Source organism: Mustela nivalis (genome assembly GCF_964662115.1).
Source record: "Mustela nivalis genome assembly, chromosome: 10".
NCBI lineage: Eukaryota > Metazoa > Chordata > Mammalia > Carnivora > Mustelidae > Mustela > Mustela nivalis.
Window position 1 is genome coordinate 1,643,427 of NC_139029.1, and position 22,177 is coordinate 1,665,603.

Sequence of the window (22,177 nt, forward strand, 5' to 3'; positions counted from 1 at the left end):
CAGGCGCAGGGAGAGTGGGTACCGTGGGTGTCTCTCCCGAGTCCAGCCGGCTCCTGGAGGTTGCGCCGGCGGCAGGGAGCTGGCAGAGTTCAGCCCGGCCAAGAGATGCGGGGTCCTGTCCGAGTGCCTTTGGGGCCAGGAACAGCCGCGCTGGGGCTGGGATTCCCCGAGGCCTTCCTCCAGCTGACCCCTGTCCACTCCAGCTTCCGAGGGGAGGCGATGGGGAAGAGGCTGGGGGGAGTGCAGGAGCGGGTGGAAGTTGGTGGAGGTGCAGGTCGCAGAGGAGGTCCTCCCCGCCTCTGCCCACTCCGTATACACCCAGGAGGGCTGCGCAAATCCTGCCGTGTTACTCCCCCACTCCCCAAGGCTGAGCGAGACTCAGACTCCCCTGGATCAGCAGAACTGGGCACGACCACCAAGCCAGCTCCGTGGAGTCCGTGACTAAGGGCTCCGGTTCCAGAGGGCCACCTCCAGGTGGTTCAGAGCTGCCCTCCCCCCCGCCCCCGTGCCCAGCCTGTCTTCTGAGTGTGTCCAGGTGAAGAGAGGAGGGGCAGAGTCAGCCCCCCCCCACCCCGGGGAAACAGCACCTCCATCCTGCCTCCTCTCCTTCTCCTGGCCTCAGTCTTTGGAGGGAGGAAGCTATTATTACCTTCCTACTCAGCTTGTATTGTCGCCTGGTCCCTAAGTGGACATGCAGAAAGCATTCACATGTGACATAAATAGATGGGTGACAGGTAGACCACTGTCAACCAGCAAGGGGCCAGGAGGCCAGGCATGGCGAACTTCTGGCCAGAGGTCAGTCGGTCCAAATGGACTGTGTCTGTTTATTAAAGAGCTGGACATTTGGGAACGTTCGCACAACTGGCTTTGTTGCTGTTCATCTGTTTAGCCGTAATAATTAGCTTCGGAAGAAAATGAGTGAAGCGAGCTATATCGCGTTGTCCCGCGGAGCTGACTATTCCGTCCGGCCGCCTGGCATCTGATCTACTCATAGGAGCTAAAAGGACATTGCATTGAGGACAAAAAGACAGGATGTCTGAAATTTTGCAACGAACACATTTGCGAATTTTGCGTGTGGTTTTAAAAGAGGTTGAAGGGCTGCGCCGGCTCCGTCGTCCGGTGGTCAGGGCTGCAGGTGAGCTGGTTTGGCCACTGCTACCTGGGCCCTGGCCCCAGAGCGCTTAGGCACCACTCCACTCACTGACCTTCCGGTGAAGGCTATAGGGAACAGGGCAGTGTCTCCAAATCCGGAAGGGTAGCCCGTGGGAGAGCCGGTCTGGTACAGATGTTAAGCAGGGAGATGTGGGACTCAGGATCCTCAGGTCCAGATCCCCTCTTCTCCACGGACAAGGCCAGGCCTGGCGTCCACTAACTGGGCCCAGAGGGACGGCTGTGGTCCTCGGTGCTGCTCCTGAGTTGGGAAGCTGCGGGGCAGCCACAGATCTCCTCCTCCCCGCAGAGGGAGTGGCTGACTTGGGGGCAGCAATCTGCCCAGGGCTTGGGCGGAGGCTGATGGCCCCAGTCCGGCATGGTGGGGAAGATGCCTCCGATGGGGATCTATTTCTAGACTATGCCCCACCCACATCCAGGAGTGGATTTACAGCCTTGAACACATGTAAGGGAGGCAGCTAAAATGGAGGTGGAGGCGGAGAGGCTGAGGGCTTACGGAGAGAGGCAAATGTTCACCTTGAGGTTCTGACACCCAAAAGGGAACTCATTTTATTGGTGGGGGAGTAGAAGCCGCGTGATCATCCGCATGGGAGACAGTTTCAAGGGGAGTCTGTCCTCTAGATACTTATATGAAAGTCGTGGCCAAAACAAAATAACGGAGAAAAAAGCCATTGCACACATAGTGAACTTTGGGTTTGCAAAGAAGTAGAAGCATTTTCCAAGTGTGTTTATTCTATCCAGCCCCCTGTGAAAAGGGAGAGCACACCTTTATTTCCCAGTTCGGGCATTTCTGTGGGAAGGCTGGGACAATATTTTAAAATCTGTCATTTTCTGGTGACTTAACTTCATATAACAAAAAAGGGGAAAAGACAGAGGGGCGGCTAAGTAATGCAGCAGCACTGTCTTGCTCTCCTGGGGGGGGTCTTCCCTCCTGGTGGGAAAAGCTTTCTTGCCAACCCATCCCCCCAACCCTCACCCAGTACACTGTGGATCATTTTCCCATTGCTGAGGGCATCCGGTCCTGCCCAGACTTCTTTAACAAACACAGAACACACACCTGTAATTAGCAGCAACTACCTGTGTGTTATCAAAACACACAGCAATGTCGCCTTTGAAAAAGTTTGCCTTCTTAAGTAAGTTATGGGAGACTCCTAGAAAATCTTTTCGTCGTGTGTTCTGTAGAGGAACATGGGTTCTGGTTTAGAGATGCTTCCCCTGCTCATTGGGGTTCAAGTTAAAGACAAGTCATTTGGTCTGTTTCCACCCCCCCCCCATCTCTGTGCACTCTCTGGCAGAGCAGACATTTGCTCATCAAAAGCGCTCTTCCCCCCTCTCCTCCCTGGGATGTGCTGCCCTAAGTCAGAGACCAGAGAGAGAAAAAAAAATCCAGCCTAACAAGTGTTGGCTAAGCCCCTCTGGTACCGTCCCCTCCCTCCCTGGTGACTCAGCCCGGTACTTAGCTGAACCCTCCATATACTTGTTCCCAGTAACTTTCACAACAGCCCACAAAGTAGATGCTGAGGGGAGGGAGGGGAGACAGCCTGTGCACTTGCCCAAGGTTAGAGCTGCAGAGCGCCTGAGCAGCGCCCGCCCAACCCCGTGGGACCAGAGCCTCCTGAACAGGAGACACAGCCCAGCCCTGGTCCTGGGAACCATCTAAAGCAGAATGTGGAAGTTCGGGGTGTTGTAAACTCCAGTGGGGAAAACGGCGCCTCCTGCGGTGTTTGCCGTGAGTGAATGTCGGAGTCCCCTGTGCGTGTGGATGCAGGCAGCAAGCCCCGCCTCAGGGGTACGTGTGACTTCTTCTCCGAGAGGAATCACCAATATTTTCACTGTGCATGACCATTGCAGCAGAAATCTCAAAATTTCGTTTGTGCTTGTCTCTAAGTTGAAACTGAGTTATTAGACCTGTTGGGGACCTTGTCGATTTACCTGAAAGGAATCGTAGGCAGAAGTAGATCGCAAACTTGCTTTTAAGTCCTTTGATAGCTGTGTTAAGTTTCCTGGGGCGCCGTAACTCACTGGCCACAGGTTGGGTGGTTTTAACCACAGAAACGCTCTCCGCCTAGAGACCAGATGTCTCACATCACCGGGGGGTGTGACTGCATGCCGGCATGCCTGGGGTGGAGCCAGCACCAGTCAGGACCCTGAGCTCCCAGCCCAGATCCCAGCTTGGCCTCGCTCGGCCTTGGGAGTCTGTATGGGAGCTCGGGTCCCACCCGTCTGCCTCCCCACACTGTGCCCTATCTCTCTAGGGAGGCTCTAGCCTTTCCCTCCCATGAGTTGCCGCAGGAATACACCGGAACCCTGAGGGCACACACAAAGCACCCAGGAACTCCTGCCTCCTCCACCAGGCAGGCATAGAACACCTGGGCATTGCCTGGCCTGCCAAGGTCCCTAGCCAGAGTGCAGGGGCCCAAGCGTGCAAGGCTGGGCTGGGTACCCTGTGTAGGGGGCTGACAGGCATCTCGGAGTGGCTGCATGTGGCAAGTTCCTGTCCCGGCTGTCCCCACCCAGTGCCAGCTGGCAGAACCACTCCCAGTGGCCCTGGGTGCCTGTGGGGCAGGGGCAAGGGGTACTAATTGCTCACCTGCTGCTCCAAGGTGCCGGGCCCTGTGGGGAGGGAGGGAGCTGGCAGCTGGGGAAGCCTTTGGCTAATTGGGCTGGTAGCTTCCCCTTGGAGGGGGTTGCATTGGGTCCTTTGAAGTGTGCAGGGAGAATGCCTGCCCCATTGCCTGGGGTTTTAGAGGTGACTTTCCTGGGCTCTGTTTTCTCCATTGTTCTGCACGACGACCTGAGCAAGACCCAGGGGATTCTCCTTTGCAGGCTCAGGGCTCACCTGGGCGGTGCACGCTCCAGGCAGGCTGTGTGGGGACAAGGAGGGAGGGTGGCTGCGGGACCCTGACGTGGTCCTGCCCTCCTGTGTGGGGAGACGGGGTGGAGCGGCTTGCAGGGTGTGGGCTGGCCGGGGACACAGATGTCCCCTCTGCAGAGGAGGGCACAGCCCTCACTGGCTGGCATTGGGGCCACCAGAGAGAAAAGTGCATTCCCCCCGTCTAGAAAAGGGGAGCAGCCGGTTAAATGAAGAGACGTGCTGCCAGCGCTTCCCCAGGAGGCCCAGCAGTGCGCTCCGAGGACGTGCAGCTCCTCTTTGGGGTTAGATGGGAGGGAGCCCCTCGCTCTGACCGCCAGGATCAGAGCCACTCGGAAGGGCAAGCTCCCCTTCCCCGCGCGCTGCTTCCCCATCCCGACCACCCACAAGAGCCCCTCATTAGCCCTCCCCTTCGTTTTCTCTTCTGCCGGAGGAAGGCAGGCCCCGACTTGCTCCTGGCTTCTTAATTTTTGATCAGGGATGCTCCTCGACTAATTACTTGGCAGTAATGAGGGAGGAGGTGCAGAGCCGGGAGCGTGTCCCTGAGCTTCCCCGACAGGGGCGCAAATGTACGAATGAGGCACCGGTAAACACGACGCTAATTGGATTAATGTGGAAGTGATGGATTCTGATAAAAATAGCAGAAAAGACGATGGTGAGATTGAGGTCAGTGTAAGTCCACGCACACTGTCCAGTCTCCCTCTGGTCGGTTTGGGGTTGGGAAGCCTGAGGACGGAAAGTCTCCTCTTGAGAGGAAACTGTGTGGGTCAGTAATTGGGGGAGCGCGGTCCCCCGAGAAGGACGCAGCGTGGGGGCCGCCCCGTGAATGGCTGGGGACCCCGGCAGGCTGCACTTTCAGAGCTGGGGGCTGTCTGGGCCCAGGGTCCTTCTGAGCAGCAGAGCCTGGAGGGTTCGTCTTCCTTCCTTACTGCAGAGAAAACCCCTCGGTCCCCTTCTCGGCGGGAGCTGCCGGCCAGCGGCCCAGGGCCCAGAGGCTGCGGTGTGGACTCCTGCTGTGCCCTTTCCGACTTGCCCAATGTTTTGCATTTCCTCGACCAAACTTCACGATGGTAAAAGGCGACAAAAGTCGTGGTGAGGGTGGCTAACTTAGGAATCATCCAGAAGTAGACTCGAAACCGCCCCGACTCTTACTCCTGTAACCCCTTCCAGGCTTGGCTTCTGTAAGACCAGAGGCAGAGAGAGGGCCCTCACCTCCTCCTCCCGGGAGAGGTTTGGGGAGCTGAGGTGAGCATGCCTGGTCCCAGAGCACCACGCCCGCCTCCTGGGTGTCTCCTGGCCTGATCTAGGGATGCCATAGGGTTTCCAAAACTAAGCAGAGGCTCACCATACCTTATCCCATGTCCCCTTTAAAAGAGTCTGAATTCAGACTTCAAAAAAATGTATTTTAGAAAAGTAACACAGTACCTGAATCCTGTATTTTAGGACACCACCGATGGGTCTGTGGGAAATACCACACAGACAAGCTCTCCCCAGTTCCTACAACACAAGGGGATTTTTTTCTTAAGATTTTACTTTTTTATTGGACACACAGAGAGAGAGATCACAAGCAGGCAGAGAGGCAGGCGAAGAGAGGGGAAGCAAGCTCCCCGCCGAGCAGAGAGCCCGAGGCGGGGCTCCATCCCAGGACCCGGAGATCATGACCTGAGCTGAAGGCAGAGGCTTAACCTACTGAGCCACCCAAGTGCCCCAGCATAAGGGGATGTTGACCCTAAATGGGCAGCAAGGGTCACGGAGAGCTTAGGAGTCTGTCCCAGAACTAAGGAAAATCTAGTTTTCCGAGCTCTCTGGATTTCAAAACTCACCAAAAGAATGCAGAAATAGGGGGCACCTGGGTGGCTCCGTGGGTTAAAGCCTCTGCCTTCGGCTCGGGTCATGATCCCAGAGTCCTGGGCCCTGAGTAGGGCTCTCTGCTCAGCGGGGAGCCTGCTTCCCCCCTTTCTCTACCTGCCTCTCTGCGTACTTGTGATCTCTGTCTGTCAGATAAATAAATTAAAAAAAAAAAAGAATGCAGAAATAGGCCATATTTCACTTAAGACTCTATTTGTGCATTCACACACAATCGATCGCTGCTTATGGGGCACCTGCCCTTCCCTCGTGTAAGCACGCCCAGGGCTCGCCAGACCTTAACCCCCACCACCCCGCCCCCACCACCCACTAGGGCCCCGGAGCAGCTTTCTTTGTTCTTAGGGGTGGGGATCAGTCTGGTCTGGACAGTGGGGTGGGGGCTGGGAGGCAAGAGGGCCTGTCCTCTCTGGTCACTCCTGCGCCACCGGGTCCCTTGGCGTTTGGAACCGTGCCAGCAGGCTTGCCAAACGTGGCAAAGCTTTGGCCCACATGGTGCTCGGGGGACAGAGGCCCAAGGACTGTACTGGGTGGTGAGAACAGAGACAGGCACAGCCCAGGCCGCTGGGCTCCGCAGTGACGGAGCCTCTGATCTCGGGGTCATGAGATCCACCCCACACTGGGCGTGGGGCTTGCCAGAAAACAGAAAGAAAGAGTAGAAAAGAGGAAACACAGGCTGCAGGAAATGTGTGTGTGCCCTGCGCGGCTCGGGAAGTCCTCCCCATGGGGCTTCGTTCCCAGGGCTCGCTTCACTCACCGCTGCTGTTGTTGAAGCCGCCTGACCTCGAGCCTTGCTCTGCTAATGGGCCCGAGGGAGGGGGTTTTCTCTCGGGCCTGCACCGTAGCCGTGTCTGACCTGTGTCGCACGCAGGGGAAGCATGTGGTGGATCCGTGGTCTGCTGGCGGGGTGGCTTCTGGACTCGCTTCTGGGAGCCCATCCCTGGGCGGGGCTTGGGGTGGGGGTCTGAGGAGGGACCCTGACGGGAGTGAGCGCAGCCAGACCCCCACTGTCGTCCCCCCACTCCCCTCACCCATGGCTGAAGCCAGGTGACCTCTGGTCTCAGAGGGGCGCGTGCTGTGTCTCAAGGAGTAGGACCGGGAGCCCTTCCTGTGCAGGGACGAGCAGCCACCGTCGCCAGCTGTGGTCGGCGTCCCCGTCTCCAGGCCAGCGTGAAGCTCGGCGTTCGTTGGCTTGGGGGCCCCAGTGGCTTTCACTGACTCCCAGCGACAGGGTGTGTCCCTGGGGTGTGTCCTTCGCTGACAGGGTGTGTCCCCGGGGGCTCCCTAAAGCTGCGGCTCAGAGCCTAGAGTCACGTTATTTCATGTGACAAAGGGACCTAGAGGTGACGGTGAGCCCCCGCGGGGCCCACACCATGGCAAAGGTCCCGGTGAGCTGGAGCTCGAGGGCCGGGGGCAGAGGCCTGGAGGGCCGTGGGGGCAGAGGCCGCGGGGCTCTTCCCGTGCTTGGGAAGTTTGGAATGTGGTGGCAAGGCCTCCTGTCACGCTGAATTACCTGAATTTCTGTCCACGCGTGTGCCCCGTGGGCAGCAGAAACACAGCTGAAGGTCAGCACTTGCCTGGCCGGACCCAACACTGAAGAAATCGGCTCCGCACTTGTTCGCATCCTCGGCGGACGGATCGCGGGTGAATGGGGCGACCCGTGGAAGCTGCTCCAGCCGGAGGACGGCCTGGGTTGAGGCTGGGGACAGTCGCGGCCTGTGCATGCGTCCGGACATTCCTACAGGGAGCAGCGGGGCAGAGGCGTGCACGCGCGGGTGGACGCCCCGGCTCCCGCCCCGCCCCCTCCCCGGCTCCTGGTCCGCTCCCTGGTGGTTTGGGCCTGTCATCAGGTCACTGTGCGGAGGGCATGGTATCGCCTGCCGGCCTCAGGGCTCCCGGCCACGCTCCGCCCCAGCTGCCCTGGCTCCAGGCTGGCCTCCCTGCTTCCTTGGTTCCAATGTCATTGCCTAGGCGACCAGGACGCTGCCGCCACCGCCTGCCTGCCCAGCCACAGGCCCTGGGCCTCCCAGCTGCCTCCCCTCCACGCCGACCTCGACCCTCGGGGCCCGGGCTCCCGCCAAGGTAGGCTTGGGCTCAGCCTGGCCCACCTCTCTCAGGCCTGAGCTTGGGGTCCCGACACCGCCTCCCTGCCACACAGCACAGCACAGTAGACACCCCTCGGCCCCCGCCAGAGATCAGAGCCCCTCCCCACGGTGCCCCCCACCCCAGCACCCGAGAGTAGGGGGGCACAGGTAGCAGACAGGCCAGCGCAGGGAGGCCATGCCCGGGCTTCTCTGATGGTGCTTGGGTGAGGAGGACCAGGCACGGCGGGGCGCTCCGTTATACCCTACCTGTTCCCGGGGGGCCCGGGCGGGGTCCGGGCTGGGTGGGGGCAGAGGTTATCCTGGAGCCTCCGACCACGGGCCTGCAGGGAACTGCCCACTTCCTGCCGAGGAAGACACCACTCCCTAGCTTCTCGGGGGGGCCCCCTTCCCCAGGATCCGTCACCTGCACGGAGCCCAAGAGCCTGTGCTGACCCACCCCTCGTCTTCGCCCGGCGGCCCCCGCGGAGACCGGGACGGCAGGGCCCGTTCCCTGTGTCTGTCCCCTGCCGCCGCTGTCCTGCCCTCCCGGCTGGGCTCCCGAGGTAGGGATCCTGGGGACCCGGCCCCCCTGCTGGGGACGGTGATTACCCCGGGCTCCACGTGAGGAAGGCGGAGGGAGCGCACCCAGGTGAGGGGTGTGGGGTGCGCGCGGTCCTGTCCCCTCCTGTGGGGGAGCGCTCGCGCGTGCGGGATGCAGGCTGACCCAGTGATGACTCCGTCGCAGCTACGGACGGCCCCACAGCTGGACGGACAGCCACGCTCTGCAGCCCTGAGCCAGCCCAGGGCTCCTGCCAGCTGCCCCTGTGTAGCTCAGTCGAGCGTGGGGGCTGTGACCATGGCCGCCCCACAGGTGGGAAGAGAGAGACCCCCACGTGTGCGCGAAGCTGCTAGCGGGCCAGAGGCACTGGGTCTGGAGCTAGAGGAGGCTGCTGAAGAGGGCGGCGTTCGGAGGCAGGAACCGGCTTGGAAGGGGTGGTCCCCGGCAGGACCCGCGCCCTGGCTGCCTGCCCCACCCTCAGACCGTCCACTTGTTCCGCCTCCCCCCGCCTTACCTGCACCCCACCGAGGCCTGCCTCACTGACCACCCGCCTCTGGCTGCCGGGCCCGTGTGTCTGCCAGGGTGACCTTCCCCTTGGACGTCCCACTGCACCCCACATGAGCTGAACCCTGAACCCGGCTCCCCGAAGTCCATGGGCTCAGGGCTCTTTGGGTGCTCTCCAGAGGGCCTGTCCCTTCTCCAGCCGGCCGGCCAGTCCCGTCTCCCCCTACTCTGTGGGTGCCCACCCTCCCCTGGACCCCAGGCCCAACGTCAGCCTGGGAGACCTCCGAAGGCCACACTGATGTGGACCTTCGTGTGCCCTCGCGCTGACCCTGGCCGTGGTCTGCACCCGTTCAGGCCGCCCTTCACACTGGGCGGTGGAAGCAGCTTTGTCTGTCTCCCAGTAGCGGGGGCTCCTGGATGGCGGGGCTGCCTGGTGGGGGCCAGAGCAGACCCCAACCTAGCCTTGACCTTCCAAGCTGTGTGGCCCAGGGCGGGAGACCCACCCTCTCTGTGCTGCTGTAAGACCGTCTGGAGAGAGCAGAGGTGCAGAGCGTCTCCCTTCCTGCCGCGTCACGAGGAGGAGTGAGAGGTCTCCAGGCCAGGGCCGGGACCGAGGGAGCGTGCAGTAGATTCAGGGCACCATTATCAGAAAGACGCCCCCAAGGCTGGGGACAGGGACAGGACGTGGGCAGCGGCAGCTCTGTGGACATTTCTGGAGGGAGCGGGGATGGATGGGCCGACATCATGGCAACTGGGATGAAGTCTTGTCAGCCGCGCGACCCCGAAACAGGGCTGCGGAGGGGCGGGAGGAGACAGATCAGAAGGACAGCGGTGCCCAGCAGTGCCCGCAGCCCAGTGGGCAAGAGGACAGTGTCTGCTCGTTGGCGCCAGGCCCCGTGGCGACCCCGTCCCAGGAGGTCCCTAAGGTGGAGGCCCCTCCAGAGAGGGCAGCTCCCGGCCCTGCACAGACAGGGACCGGCTGCCACCTCCATGTGCCACGGGCCTGGGAAGAGCGGCCACGAGCGGCGGGGGCAGGGACCTCTAGCGTCGGGAGCGGCTGGGGGCAGGCGTTGTGAAGGAGGCTGCTGTGATCGGACGCCGGCGTGTCTCGTTCTGCAGGTGCCTTGCTCCTGGACAGACCAGGGTGGGGCACGGGGTGGTGTGTCTAACGAGCCAGGGACAGGGCAGCGACCAGGCCCAGCCTCTCTCCATCGCGACCCCTGACCAGGGCTTGGCTTCTTCCTCCACTGACCCCTGGTTGTAAGGAACCGTCGGTCCGCTGCGGATTGCTGCTGATTCTCAGGCTCCCGGGATGTGTCGGGGTCAGCACCCTGCTCAGTGGGTCCCTTCTTCCCCGCACACGTGGCTCGGAAGAGGCAGTACACCTGTCCAGGCAGTACCCCTGTCGCACTCTACAGAGCAGCAGAGGTGGGCTGCGTGGACGTGTACGGATGGGGAGAGGGAGCTGGGGGTGTGTGACAGGGCCGAGCCGCCGAGCCGGAGACCCTGGGACCGGAGCGGTGTGGCCAGGCGTGACCTGCACGTGGTCGGGGGAGGGACTGGAGGAGGGGCGCCTCTAGATCCGCAGAGGGCGGCGGGGTGCGGGGGTGTCTCGTGGCCGGTGGGGCCTTGAGGTGCTGCGTGAAGAAAGGGGTGGGCAAGGGGCTTCCCAGGCAGGGTGCGCAGTGTGCAGGCTGGGGAGGGTCAGGGCGGGGTCAAGAGCAGGGTTCCCCGAGCCAGACGGGGCCCAACTTGCTGGGTGTCCTTGACTCTGGGCCCCAACTTGCTGGGTGTCCTTGAGCAGGTGAGCTCCCCTCTCTGTGCATGTTTCTACCTCGACAGTAAAAGGAGCGGCAGATTTGCTGGTCTCCCCACCCCCCTCGGGGTGCTGTAGCGGCTGGCGATGCTTGGGTGTTTCTTGGTTTACTTCCTCTGCAGGAGCTGGTCTGTGACAGCCCTTTCCTGTCAGGTGTTGAGGTTTTCGATCGTGGGTTCCCAAAACTGCTCAGCCGACTGCCTCTCCCAGCCAGGGCCAGACCCTGGAGCCCCACGGCCGCAGGCGTTCGAAGCCCACGTGCTCAGGGGCGGGCACGTTGCCGTGCGGCTCACACGAGTGCTAAGCCAACCCCCAGACTCACACCCGGACGGCTGGCGGCTCCTAGTCCTCCGCACCGGGCCCGGGTGCCGGACGAAGGCCACCCCGACCCTGCCGGCTGCAGGTGGCAGCCACTGGCCGTGACCGGGGTAAGAGGCTGGCAGGTGGGAAGGAACAGGGCCCGAGGGGGCTCTGAGGCTGCCCCCTGCCCTGCCTCCTTCCCGGGGGCCCTGGCCCGGGAGGGAGGGAGGCGGGGAGGGCAGCTGAATCAGGCGCCTCCAGCTGTTTTCTTATTTCACAAGTGCACCCTGGCCCAGGGTGCAGAGGCTAAATTTGGCTGTCACTGCGCGCCCCCCCTTGGGCAGAGGGGCAACCGTGAGCCCGCGCAGGGTGACGGGAGGCCCCCGGGCGCAGATCGGGCCAGCCCTGTCCTGACCCCCCCACCCCACCCTGCGTGGCCGGGGCTGCCCAGCACTCCCGTGGCCACGTGGCCTGGGCCACAGGTCGGCGGGGCGGGCAAAGATGGCCGCTGGCCTGGGTCCCTGAGGAGGGACGCACTTCGGGCCGTCCGGGCCGCACCCCACGAGGCGAGGGCCACCTCTGTTCTGGGGGGTGATCGAGGCGGCAGAGGCCCGTCGGCACCGAGGGCCGGGAGCTGGGCCCGGAGCGTCTGGCGGGGACTCCGCTGGGCCGGGGACAAGCGCCCTCTCGCAGCTCTGCTCCCTCGGTCCTCGCCCGCCGGCGGCCGGAGCCTCCACCCAGGTAGGACCCTTCTGGGCGCCAGAGCGTCCGCAGTCGCCTCGAGGCCACGGGGCTGGTTGGAAGGGGCCCGGGAAGGCCCCGGGGTCCTTTCCTGCGATGCTCCGAGCGTGCTGAGCGCCAAGCGGAGATGACCGTGGGAAGGAGCCGCGTCATCCCCGCAGGGCCAGAGGAACGGCCGAGACGTAGTGTTTGGGGACAGGGTCAGAGCGGGGCTCTGTGGGCGGAGGGAGCTCCCTCCCTCCCCGGGCGCTGGAATCCCGATGGCCCCGTGTTGCCCTCCCTGGGCTCAGGCCAAGCGTCCGCTCCCTGTCCGGACGCTACAAGCAGCGGGAGCAGGTGGCCGCCGACGGGGGGTGGGGACTGCCATCCCCCCCACACAGGGTGCTTCCCTTGGTCGAGGGTCGGCAGGTCACAGGAGCCCCAGCTTATCAGGGACGGTGTGGGGGCCCGGGGCAGGTGGAGGGGACGGGCCCCATCTGGCCCGACAAGCGGGGCTCTCCTGGGGGCCACGCAGAGGAAGCTGGGCTCCGCGGCCTGCTTGGCGATGGGAGGCAGAGAAGACGGTGTCCTGCTTAGGGATCGGGGCGGACAGTGGCTTCCTGGAGGACACTGGGGCCTGGCCTGGCCTAGGTGGACACAGGGTGGGGGGGACGTGTGGGGAAAGGTAGGGGCAGAGGGGACAGGATGGAAGGCAGGGACAGGACACGTGGGGACAGGACGGGGACAGGGGACATGTAAGGACAGGGTAGGCAGCAGGGAGGGGACACAGGGACAGGACGAGGACAGGAGGGGACACGTGGGGATTGGGCGTGACGGAGGGTGTGAGCTCCTGGAGGCCCTGTCCAGGGCTTGGCCAGCAGCACCGAGAAGCAGTGGTGTGGCCCCAGGTCTCCCCTGCAACTCTGACCCCAGATCTAGAACATTCTCTGTGAGGGGACCACAGGGATTGGGGGGTGTCGAGAAGCACCCCTCCCCCACCAGGGCTGACGATGAAAATGTTGGCAGGTGTTGCCAAGGGGCTCCGGCGGAGACCGCTGGGCCGGGGACTCGGGAATCCCGTGTGTCACATGCAGAAGTTGAAGAGGAGGGGTTGTCTGCACCTCCACTCCGGTCTGGGCCGCACGGTGCCCCCAGCCCACCCGAGCTCTGGGGGTCCTGGGGCCTCGTCGGCAGCCCCGCGACACCCCCCGAGTAACAGGAATTTGCTGGAAATTCCTTGAGGTGCGGCAGCGTCAGTAGAGCCCCCAGCAGGGCCCAGCGCCCTGAGAGCGGGGACACCTGGGGTACCCTTTCTGGTGCTGTCCCTGGCCAGGTGGTCCTGGGTCTCGTGGGTGCCTGTACTTCCCGCACCCACGGCTTCACCCCCCCGGGACCCTCTCCCTGCGAGGCTGAGTGCCCTTTCCCTGCAGGGAAACCTGCTCTTCCTTAAAGGCCCTCAGGGGTCCATCCGTGTCCTGCACTTGGACCTCGGTGATGGCCTCACAGACGTTTCCTCGGGGGCCTGTCCCCCGCCCACGAACATGTGATCTTTAAGGTGGTGGGCCGCATTTGCCAACTGTCCTTAGGCCCAGGAGCCATGTTTCCAAATTTAAAATGTGGGTCACTGGGGCCATTGGTGTTTCTGACCAGGGGCTGTCCTGGGTTTCACCTCTGCCTTCCTCAGATGAAACGCCACAGCGGGTCCAGGGATGACCCTGCCCCTGGCCCGAGGACAGAGGAGGGGCCCCTGGTATCCAGGGCCGGTGCCAGGGAGGGCCCCGGTCCTCGCCCCGACGTCAGCGTTGCTCGTCTTTGTGGCCAGCAGGAGCTCCCAGGGCCCATGGGATGGGGCCTGCCGCTCCCTTGACTCGTGGACGCAGGGGCCTGGGCTCTGTGCGCCTGGCTCGGGCGGGGGGGCCTCCCAGAGAGACCGGGAGTCATGGAGGCGGTAGCTTCCGGTCTCGGGCCCTGTGGCATCCTGTGAACAGGGCAGCGCAAGTCTCTGGACCCTCATTTTGCCAAAATGAAGATCCTGAGCGAAGTCACCAGTGGAGGCTGCGGCCGCCCTGCAGGTGGACAGGGAAGGGCCCTATGGAGCGGGGGATGGGGTGGGGGGAGGTGGGGGGTGGGGGTGCTGGGCTGCTCGAGGCCCTTTCCCTGAGCGTCTGTCCCAGAGTCTCGGTGAACCCCTGGTGCCGCTTAAAGTTGCAGACTCCTGAGCTCCTGCGGTGGGAGACCGGGGCGCCCCGGGATGTTTTCCTTTTAAGATTCATTTATTTATCCGAGAGAGAGAGAAGGCGAGAGAGGGAGAGAGGCACACACAGGGGCAGAGGGAAGGGGAGAGAGAATCCCAAGCAGGCTCCGCGCTCAGCTTGAACCCACGACCCCCCAGATCACACCCTGAGCCAAAACCAAGAACCCGGTGCTCTGCCCACCGCCTATCCAGCGCCCTGGGAATGTGCATCAAATCAGCGCCTTTGAAGCAGGGGGCCCACTGCCGGGGTCTCAGGCCAGCAGGGAAGTCCCTTCCAGGCCCGTGCCCGTGGCTGAGTGGGGAAGCCCCATGGGCAGGACAGGACGCCTTCCCTAACGTGGGGTTCGGTGGGGAGCATGGCGGGTGTAGCAGGACATGTGGGGTGATGGTGGCAGCGGCCCTGCATGGGGGCACACCTGGCTGCGTACTGCTGGAACCCCCCCTGGGCCGGAGGCCCAGCGGGACATGAACAGGTAAACGCGGGCCACTGTGTCTCTGCGTCCTTCAGGCTGGACCTGCTTTCAGACAGAGAAGGATGCAGGTAATGAAGGGTCGTGGCAGCTGGTTTGACTGGGTGCCGGGATGGCCTCTCGGAGACGGTGGCCTCCGACCTGAGCCCCAGGTGCTGGGCAGTGCCCCCAGCCCAGGATAGTAGTGCAGAGGCCTGTGGGGGACGAGGGGCGTGGGGGTGGGCCCTGCAGTCAGGGCCTGCTGGCCACAGCGAGACACTGGGGCCTTCTGCCTACGCCCAAGGGACAGCCCACTGGGGCGAGGGGTTAGGCGGGGGGGATTGATGTGGGGCACTGCAGGGGCCGGGCTGGACCCAGGGAGGGCCTGGCCTGGGCAGTGGTGGGGGGGGAGCCGCGGGCCTGGGGTCTGCCGAGCAGAGAGTCTGCAGAGTCCTTAGAATGCCTCTCCGGCCCTCCGGGGAGCCCCAGGGACTAGGGGGTCACTTAGTTTCCTACTGCCGTCCAGTGTGGCCGGACCGGCTCCCTCTGCCCGGACGGGTTCCGTCTGCCCTGCCCCCTCCCCCTGGGTCAGAGCCGGCCTGACCCGGTGCAGCTCGGGGCGAAACAGGGTGCGGGCTGAGGGCAGACACGCCAGCTGTGTCCCCTGGTGGTTGGGGTGGGGGGGCTCTGGGGTCCCACCTCCCTGGCTGTTCCCTTGGGAGGGAGGCACGGGGGCTCGAGGTGGAGTGTGTCCCCTTTCCCCGTGCCGGCTCCGGGACGCTGGGCCTGGGGACGTGGGGAGTTTTCCCTTCTCTGCGGCCGATGGGCTAAGTGTCCAGCCCGTGCTCTGTGGCTCCGGGGCTCCCCACACACTACCCCAGCCTCTTCGGTTTTTTGATTCATTTTTTTCTTAAATCAAGGTGAAATTCACGTAACATAAAACTAACCCTTTGAAAGGTGAACCACACAGTGACGTTTCATAGTCACAATCTGTGCAACGTCTGCCTCCATTTGGCTCTAGAACATTCCGCCACTCCCGAGGGAAACCCCGTCCCTGTCCCCTCCGCCCGGCCCCGGTACTGGGGACCTGTCGCCAGGGCCTGCGGGTCTGTCTGCGGGACTGTCCTGCGTGGACCTTGACACCTGGTTCCTCGGTCAGCAGCGTGTCCTCAAGGCTCATGCAAGCGGCCACGAGGGGCCCCGCTTCGTTCCCTCCCATGGTCAAGGGACGCCCCACTGTACGGATGGACCGCATCTGTCCATTCGTGCAGGGCTGGTGTGGGCTGTTGGTGTCTTCCGGCCGCCGGGGTTAGATTGGCGAGGTCTTGCTGACCGTCTGCTGTGTGACGTCACCCAAGTGTTTTCCGTCTCTGGGCTTGGATGGTCCATCGGCAAACTGAGGAAGGGGGTGCCCAAACGGCCTCCTGTCGGCGCGCACTCCCCACCCCCAGAGGCCACTCCACGGACAATTCCTGCTCACCCAGGAAGGGCCCCCCATAGCAGCGGCAGGGGGCAGGTTACTGCCAAGGCAGCTGGCGTTACGCCGCCTACGACAGCCACCACCCGGATTACCGGGTGACCAGCGCCACACCCAGCACTGGGCTCCACTGTGTTGTGGACAGCTTGGCCCAGGGCGGGAGTGACCACCTCAGAACAGGAGGCACGCCAGCCCACATCGCCCAGCCCTGTTCAAGCCCGTGGGGGGTCAGGACGCCTGGGGGGCTCAGTCGGTTGAGAGCTGGACTCCAGATTTCAGCTCAGGTCATGATCTCGGGGTCGTGAGGTCAGGCTCCGCGCGGAGGCCGCTTGGGACTCTGCCTACACTCGTACGCGCTCTCTCTCTCATAAATAAAGTATAAAAAAGCCCTCGTGGGAAGATCGTGCGCTAAAGGTGTGTCTACAGCGACCAGGGCGGGGCGACTGATTCTGAATGCTGGGGAAACACCCTCAGTCACTCCGGTGCATACAGCTGTGCTGTGTGACCTCAGCCGGGCACGAAACCTCTCTGAGCCTGCAGGACAGTTGGTTTGGGGCCAGTGCTCTCCGAGCCGCCAGGCCCAGGCCATCCTTGCCCAGCCCACCTCAGCCCTCGGGCCTCCTGTCGCCAGTGCCCAGCCCAGCCCCTGAGGCCGCACTCCTGACTCCCGAGACCAGTGGCCTGGCAGTGGCGGCCCCGAGAGAGGGCCACAGACCCCCACCAGCAGCCGCCCACCTGGGGATGCAGGGACACACAGTGGGTGCGCCCTCCCTCCCCCAGCGGCTGGGGGCAGGCCTGGACTTGCCCGCTGGGACACTGCCAGGCGGACGGCGGCCAAGCTGATTCCCACGGCCCTTTGCCAAGGACCTGGAGGCTGGCTCAGGGGAGACACCACATTGGCCTTGGAGGGGTGGTAGGCAGGGCGGGCTCCGGTTTCCCTGCCCCTTCCCGCCACGGGAGGACGGGGGCCCAGCTGTGCCTGCCCCGGCCCTGAGATGGCAGGCCCACTGCGGGGTGGGAGCTGGTGTGGACGCTCTCGGGAGAGGAAACCCTGGGACAAAGGCTAGCCTGTCTGGGCACCCCAGTCCCTGGACATCTGTGACAGGGGGCCCACAGTACAGTGATCCTGCTCCCATGACAGTGTCACGGCCTTGGCCTGGGGGTCCCTCGTGGGGTCCGAACTGCTTTTGTGTCCGGCCACAGGGGAGAACCCTGTCTAAGAGCGGGTCGTCTGGCTGACTTCCTACAGCCACGGGGCACAGCCGGCCTCGCCCCGGGCTCGGCTCCAGCCCCTGGGCCTGCCCTGCATGGGCCCTTCCCAAGAAGGGGGTGTCCCAAGATCTGAGCTGTCCTCATGTCGTGGGGCATCAGGAGCCCCCAGGCCTGGCCCGAGGCCCGAAGACCCAACCTGGAGACACAGTCCAGTGACAGCGGCCACACCAGTCCCCTTGTTCACTGTGCTCCAGGCACAGCAAGGACTTCCGATTCGAGCTCCCAAAGGGCCCTGCGGCAGCCTTGCAAGGGGGTGCTGTTTGAAGCCCCCCACAGGGGGCGGCTCTGAGAAGCCCTTGCTGCCAGGGCACCCTGCCTGACCTGGGTCTGGAGCCAGGCCTGTCCCTCTGCAAGGTGGAGTCCTGCCCGCGAAAGGGCAGGATGAAGTGGGGGTTGTCCAGGGGTGTCCGCCCTGCCCAGCCCCCGGGGATGCTGAAGCAGGGCATGGCCCGGCCTCCCCAAATCACCAGGGTCCTTCTCCCCTCCTCACAGAGCGAGCCGCCCTCCGGGCTGGGTGCAGAAAAGATGTCCCAGCCGACCTCCGCAGACGAGGGGGCCACGTTCGAGCATCTCTGGAGCTCTCTGTGAGTACCGCCTCCGGCCACTGGGCTCGACTCGGGCTGGATGAGGGGGAGGTGGGGCTACTGGCCTAGGCTTTCTCCTGGGGATGTAGGGTACAGAGACTGGGCCAGGAGAGGTCCAGGGGACAGAGCTCCGGTGGGGCCGCCCCTCCCGGCTGGCCTAGCTCTGGAGAGGCTGGCAGAGGAGACAGACGGTGGGCCGAAGGGCAGGGCCCCCAGGAGCCGAGGGCCAGCCCCGAGCTCCGGCCTGGGTGGTCTGGGTCTGATGGCTCTGCTCCTGTCTTCCCAGGGAACCAGACAGCACCTACTTTGACCTTCCCCAGTCCAGCCAAGGAAACAACGAGGTGGTGGGCGGCCCAGAGGCTGGCATGGACGTCTACCACCTGCAGGGCATGACCACGCCTGTCCTGGTGAGTGGGGCTGCTATCTGCGGCCGTAAGCCGGGTCCTGACCTGGAGACTACAGAGTCGGGAAACAGGCACTGGGGGTTTGTCAGGACGTTTCCGTGGCAAAGTAGGAAATGTACCAGCTCCTGAAACCGTTAGTGCAAGGGTAGGAATGGATTCAGGTGTGGCTGGATCCTGGTGTAGGAATGGATCTAGGTGTGGTTGAATCCAGGTATAGGAATAGATTCAGGTGTGGCTGGATCCAGGTGTAGGAATGAATTCAGGTGTGGCTGGATCCAGGTGCAGGAATGGATTCAGGTGTGGCTGGATCCAGGTGCAGGAATGGATTCAGGTGTGGCTGGATCCAGGTGCAGGAATGGATTCAGGTGTGGCTGGATCCAGGTGATCCAACCGCTGCCTCTGTCTCTTGCCCTGCTTCCTCCACAGTGGCTTTGTGCTTAGGCAGCCTCTGGTCTCTGTGGAAGGGCACCAGGCCCCACCGGCATCACCCTCCTTGCAGGGAGGACTCGTCTTTGCTGGTTGGCCAAGAGGCCTGCCTCTCAGCAGTCTGAACATGGTTTGGGGTCCAGATCTGAGCCAGCCTCCTGCTTCTGATGAGCCTGGGTCCTGTGGGACAGGGGCAGGATAGGGTGGAGCGGAGTGGGAAGAGGGCCCCAAAGCAAGACTGAGCGCTGATTCAAGAGGAGGGACCGGGTGGGGGCGTGCAGGGACCACCGAGGCCCTGACACCCGTTGCCACGTCCCAGGTCCTGCTGCCCCGGGTGTTCGTCTTGGCGAGCAGTCAGGGCTGTGCAAGCCGGTGCGCCGCCGTCCTGGGCCCTGTGCGTCAGGAGGAGGTGGCCGCGGGTGGAGCCTAAGAAGCAGGTGTGAGGACCGCTGGGCCCAGGGAGGCCGCGTGCCGCCTGCCGTCCCCAGCACCCCCTGCAGTTGCCTCCTCGGGACAGTTCCCGCTAGACCCCAGGCTGCCCCGTCTCCCTGGGAGGTGACTGTGCTGCGTCCAGCGTGTCCGTCTCAGGGGACCAGGCCAGGAGCCAGAGCAGTGCTGGGAACCCTGGAGGCCGGGAGGGCCAGGCCCCTCCCTCAGACAGTTGGAGCCCCTCATCCCCCTGAGGATGAGGGAACCACCCTGAGCCATTGGCAACCAGCAAGAGCCGTGGGAGCTCTAGGCATGTGCATGGGCCGGGGGCAGGCAGTGGTGGGGGCAGGAGGGTCCCCTGTGTCCTTAGCTATGTCCGTCGAGGACAGTAGGCTGCTCCCACGCCACCTGGGCCGTGGCTGCCAGGTGTGGGGTGTGCCCGGTTTCCCCCGAGAACCCTTCATACTGGGTCTGAGAAACCTGACTGCCTGGCCCGGGCCTCCTGCCTCGCTCAGACCATCTCGGTGAGAGCAGCTCACGGCCACCCACCTGTCGATTCCCAAGTCACAGGGGCTGAAGCTGAGGCAGACGCAGGGGGAGGGGGAGGCTCGACCGGCCGGGCGGCCCCATTCCGGTGCTCCCCAGGGGCCAAGGGTCTGGACCTTTCCCCTCCCGGGTCCCCCTCCTGGACATGAGCGTCCTCCCCAGTGTGTCTGTGATGTCACTGCCGGCTGGTGGTCTGGGGCGCGAGCCGCTCACACGGCCCCTCACGGAGCCAGCGCCGCAGCTGGACTGACCCTCGTGCTTCTGATGGCGGCGGGACGTACGGCAGAGGCTTGGAAAGAGGCTTTGTCACTCTCAGGGCTGGAGGGCACGTGGCAGACCCCGGGGCACGCGGCCAGTGGCAGGGAGGGAGAGAGAGAGTGCAGAGGGGGGGGTTCTGCCTTTATGCGGGGCCAGGGAGGAGGGCCTGGGGCTTGGGGGACTCACTATCGGTGAACTTAAAGCCTATGCGCGTGGCTTTAGAGCGCGGGTGGGTGGGGAGAGCAGGCTCACCTAGATAGTCTGCGGTCCGGGTCCCTCGGGGCTTTCTGCGAGGGGGCCTCGTGGCTGGGGGGCCGGGCTCTCCCTCCAACTGGCTGCCGGCCACGCAGTCATTCCACACGGTATCTGTTAAGTGGCCGTCTCCCGGTCAGAAGACGACTGCCAGGCACTCACACCGTCCACTCTGCGGAGGGGCAGGAGCTCTAGGGAGGGCGGATCCGAGTGTGGTCTGAGCGTGGGGAGCCGCGCCCCCCAGCCGCCCTGCTCACCCCTTGAGGGCAGAGGACCCTGGGCACGCCGCGGCGCCAGTGTCCAGAGGGGCTTCTGCGCTCTGGTAGGTGGAGGGGGCAGCCCTGGGTGCTCCCCGGTGGGAGGCGCCCTCCCACGTCTGCCCGGGAGGATGTGGGGTGCCAAGCGTGTCTGGGCTAGGAATGGGGGGCTGGCCTCGCAGCGGCCGTGAGGGAGCGAGGGTGTGGCCTCCCGCCTCTGCGAACAGCAGGAGGGCCGAGTCGGTCAGGTGGGGACTCGCCTTCTAGTAAAAGTCATGCAGGGATGAACTGTGGGCCCAGCTCCCTTCACAGGGCTGGGGATTCCCTGGAGCCACCTGGTCGACCTCCCGCGGACCCCTGCTTGCCCGTCGTGGGCGCCGTGACTGGTCTGGGCCCAGTGACCGAGCAGACAGCCTGCCCAGCCCCCACCCTCGCCAGGCCCCAGCACAGCCCAGACACGCAGGTGGAGGCCACTCGGCCACCCGCTGCCGGACTGTCCCACCCAAGGGCCTCCGTTTGCCAGGGGCCGGGAGCCAGGTGCGTGCGGGCTATTGGTCCTGCCCAGGAGCCAGAGGACACAGCTCCCTCCCCAGCCAGCTGCTTGGTCTGCTAGGGTTAGGGTTAGGGTTAGGACGGGGGAGACGGAGCAGCCCCACTCCAGGCTGGTGACCTTGAACAAGAAGCCAGGTCCTGAGGCCAGGCCAGGCAGGGGCAAGAAAGCGGTGGTGGAGTCCAGTATCCCTAGGACCGGCCAGCCCCACGGCCACGACTCAGCCCACGGGCCAGGTGTGAAGGCTGGTGCGTACACCGTGGGCCGGCTGTGCCCTGTGTCGCGGGGGATCTGGCCCCCAGGCATGCCCTTGGTCCAGCAGCAAGATGCGACGTCGGCCCTCCGGGGTGGCATGTCCCGCTGTCCGGACCTTGGGTCTCCTCCGCTCGTCGGCCCTGCAGGCGATGGGGCAAATTCCTTCCCATGAGATGGGAGCTTCCCGCAGTCAGACTGCGGCCAGAGAGAGGCCACTGCGGGGCCATGGGATGAGCCTCTCCACCGCTTCCGTGGCCGGTGGCAGAGCGGGTGATGGCCGCCTGAAGGGCCCATCTGTCCTGGGGTCAGGTCCCCCCACCCCGACTCTGAGTCCTTGCTTGTGAAGCGGAGGCGTCCACGTGGGTTGGGCCCAGCCCGGGCTCCCCCAGCCCTGTGGGAAGGACTGGTCGTTGGCCCCGGACTACCCCCGTCACACCGAGTCGGGCAGTAAAGAGGACGGGCCCCCAGGAGGCCAGCTGGCCCCTGAGCAGACTTTGGAGGGCCCAGTGCATGGATTCCTGGGGGGGGGGGTGAGCTCCCTGAGGTCCTGGCCACCAGGGTCCCAGCTCCTCGTACAGCTGAGGGGCGTAGAGGGAGGCCTTCGTGGGCATAGGGCACTCTGACCCATCCCATCTCTACCACCTTTTTGCCAGGTGAGGCATGGGGGGTGGTTACTTAACTCCCCAGGCCTCAGGTTCCTTGTCTGTACCTTGAGCCGGTGAGAGCATCTACGTCGTCAGCACGGCGAGGACAAGGGTGGTGGCTGGCCCACAGGGAGCGTGTGATAAAGCTAGGTGCTGTGCAGGGTGAGGCAGGGCGAGGCTCCGCGTTGAAGAGGGATCAGGGGCCTGGGAGTAGCTGTGCTGACACCCCAGG

At 64.0% G+C, this 22,177-nt stretch overlaps 1 protein-coding gene and 1 long non-coding RNA gene across 8 annotated transcripts in view; one reads left to right on the forward strand and one right to left on the reverse strand.

Annotated features, from left to right (window-relative positions):
- The window catches only part of TP73 (tumor protein p73), a gene marked incomplete at its 5' end in the record, with an annotated part of 60,250 nt that overhangs the window by 1,581 nt on the left and 36,492 nt on the right, over positions 1 to 22,177 (forward strand). For 2 of the 6 annotated variants that reach the window (XM_082686298.1, XM_082686300.1), the window contains 2 exons: positions 17,833 to 17,924; positions 18,211 to 18,331. In XM_082686298.1, coding sequence (XP_082542424.1) covers positions 17,833 to 17,924; positions 18,211 to 18,331 — 213 coding nt within the window. Of the gene's footprint in view, positions 1 to 7,015; positions 7,988 to 8,336; positions 8,639 to 11,023; positions 11,297 to 17,832; positions 17,925 to 18,210; positions 18,332 to 22,177 lie in introns of those variants that run through there. The other 4 variants (XM_082686299.1, XM_082686301.1, XM_082686302.1 and 1 more) reach the window with 4 other exon arrangements.
- On the reverse strand, positions 4,654 to 7,013 carry LOC309842307. 2 transcript variants are annotated; one of them, XR_014299602.1, is made up of 5 exons: positions 6,937 to 7,005; positions 6,654 to 6,761; positions 5,866 to 6,036; positions 5,468 to 5,539; positions 4,654 to 5,221 (listed from the first exon to the last, which is right to left on the reverse strand). It is a non-coding gene; the product is annotated as an uncharacterized lncRNA (long non-coding RNA). The 2 variants fall into 2 exon arrangements; XR_014299601.1 differs by lacking the exon at positions 5,866 to 6,036 and having other exon boundaries at positions 6,937 to 7,013.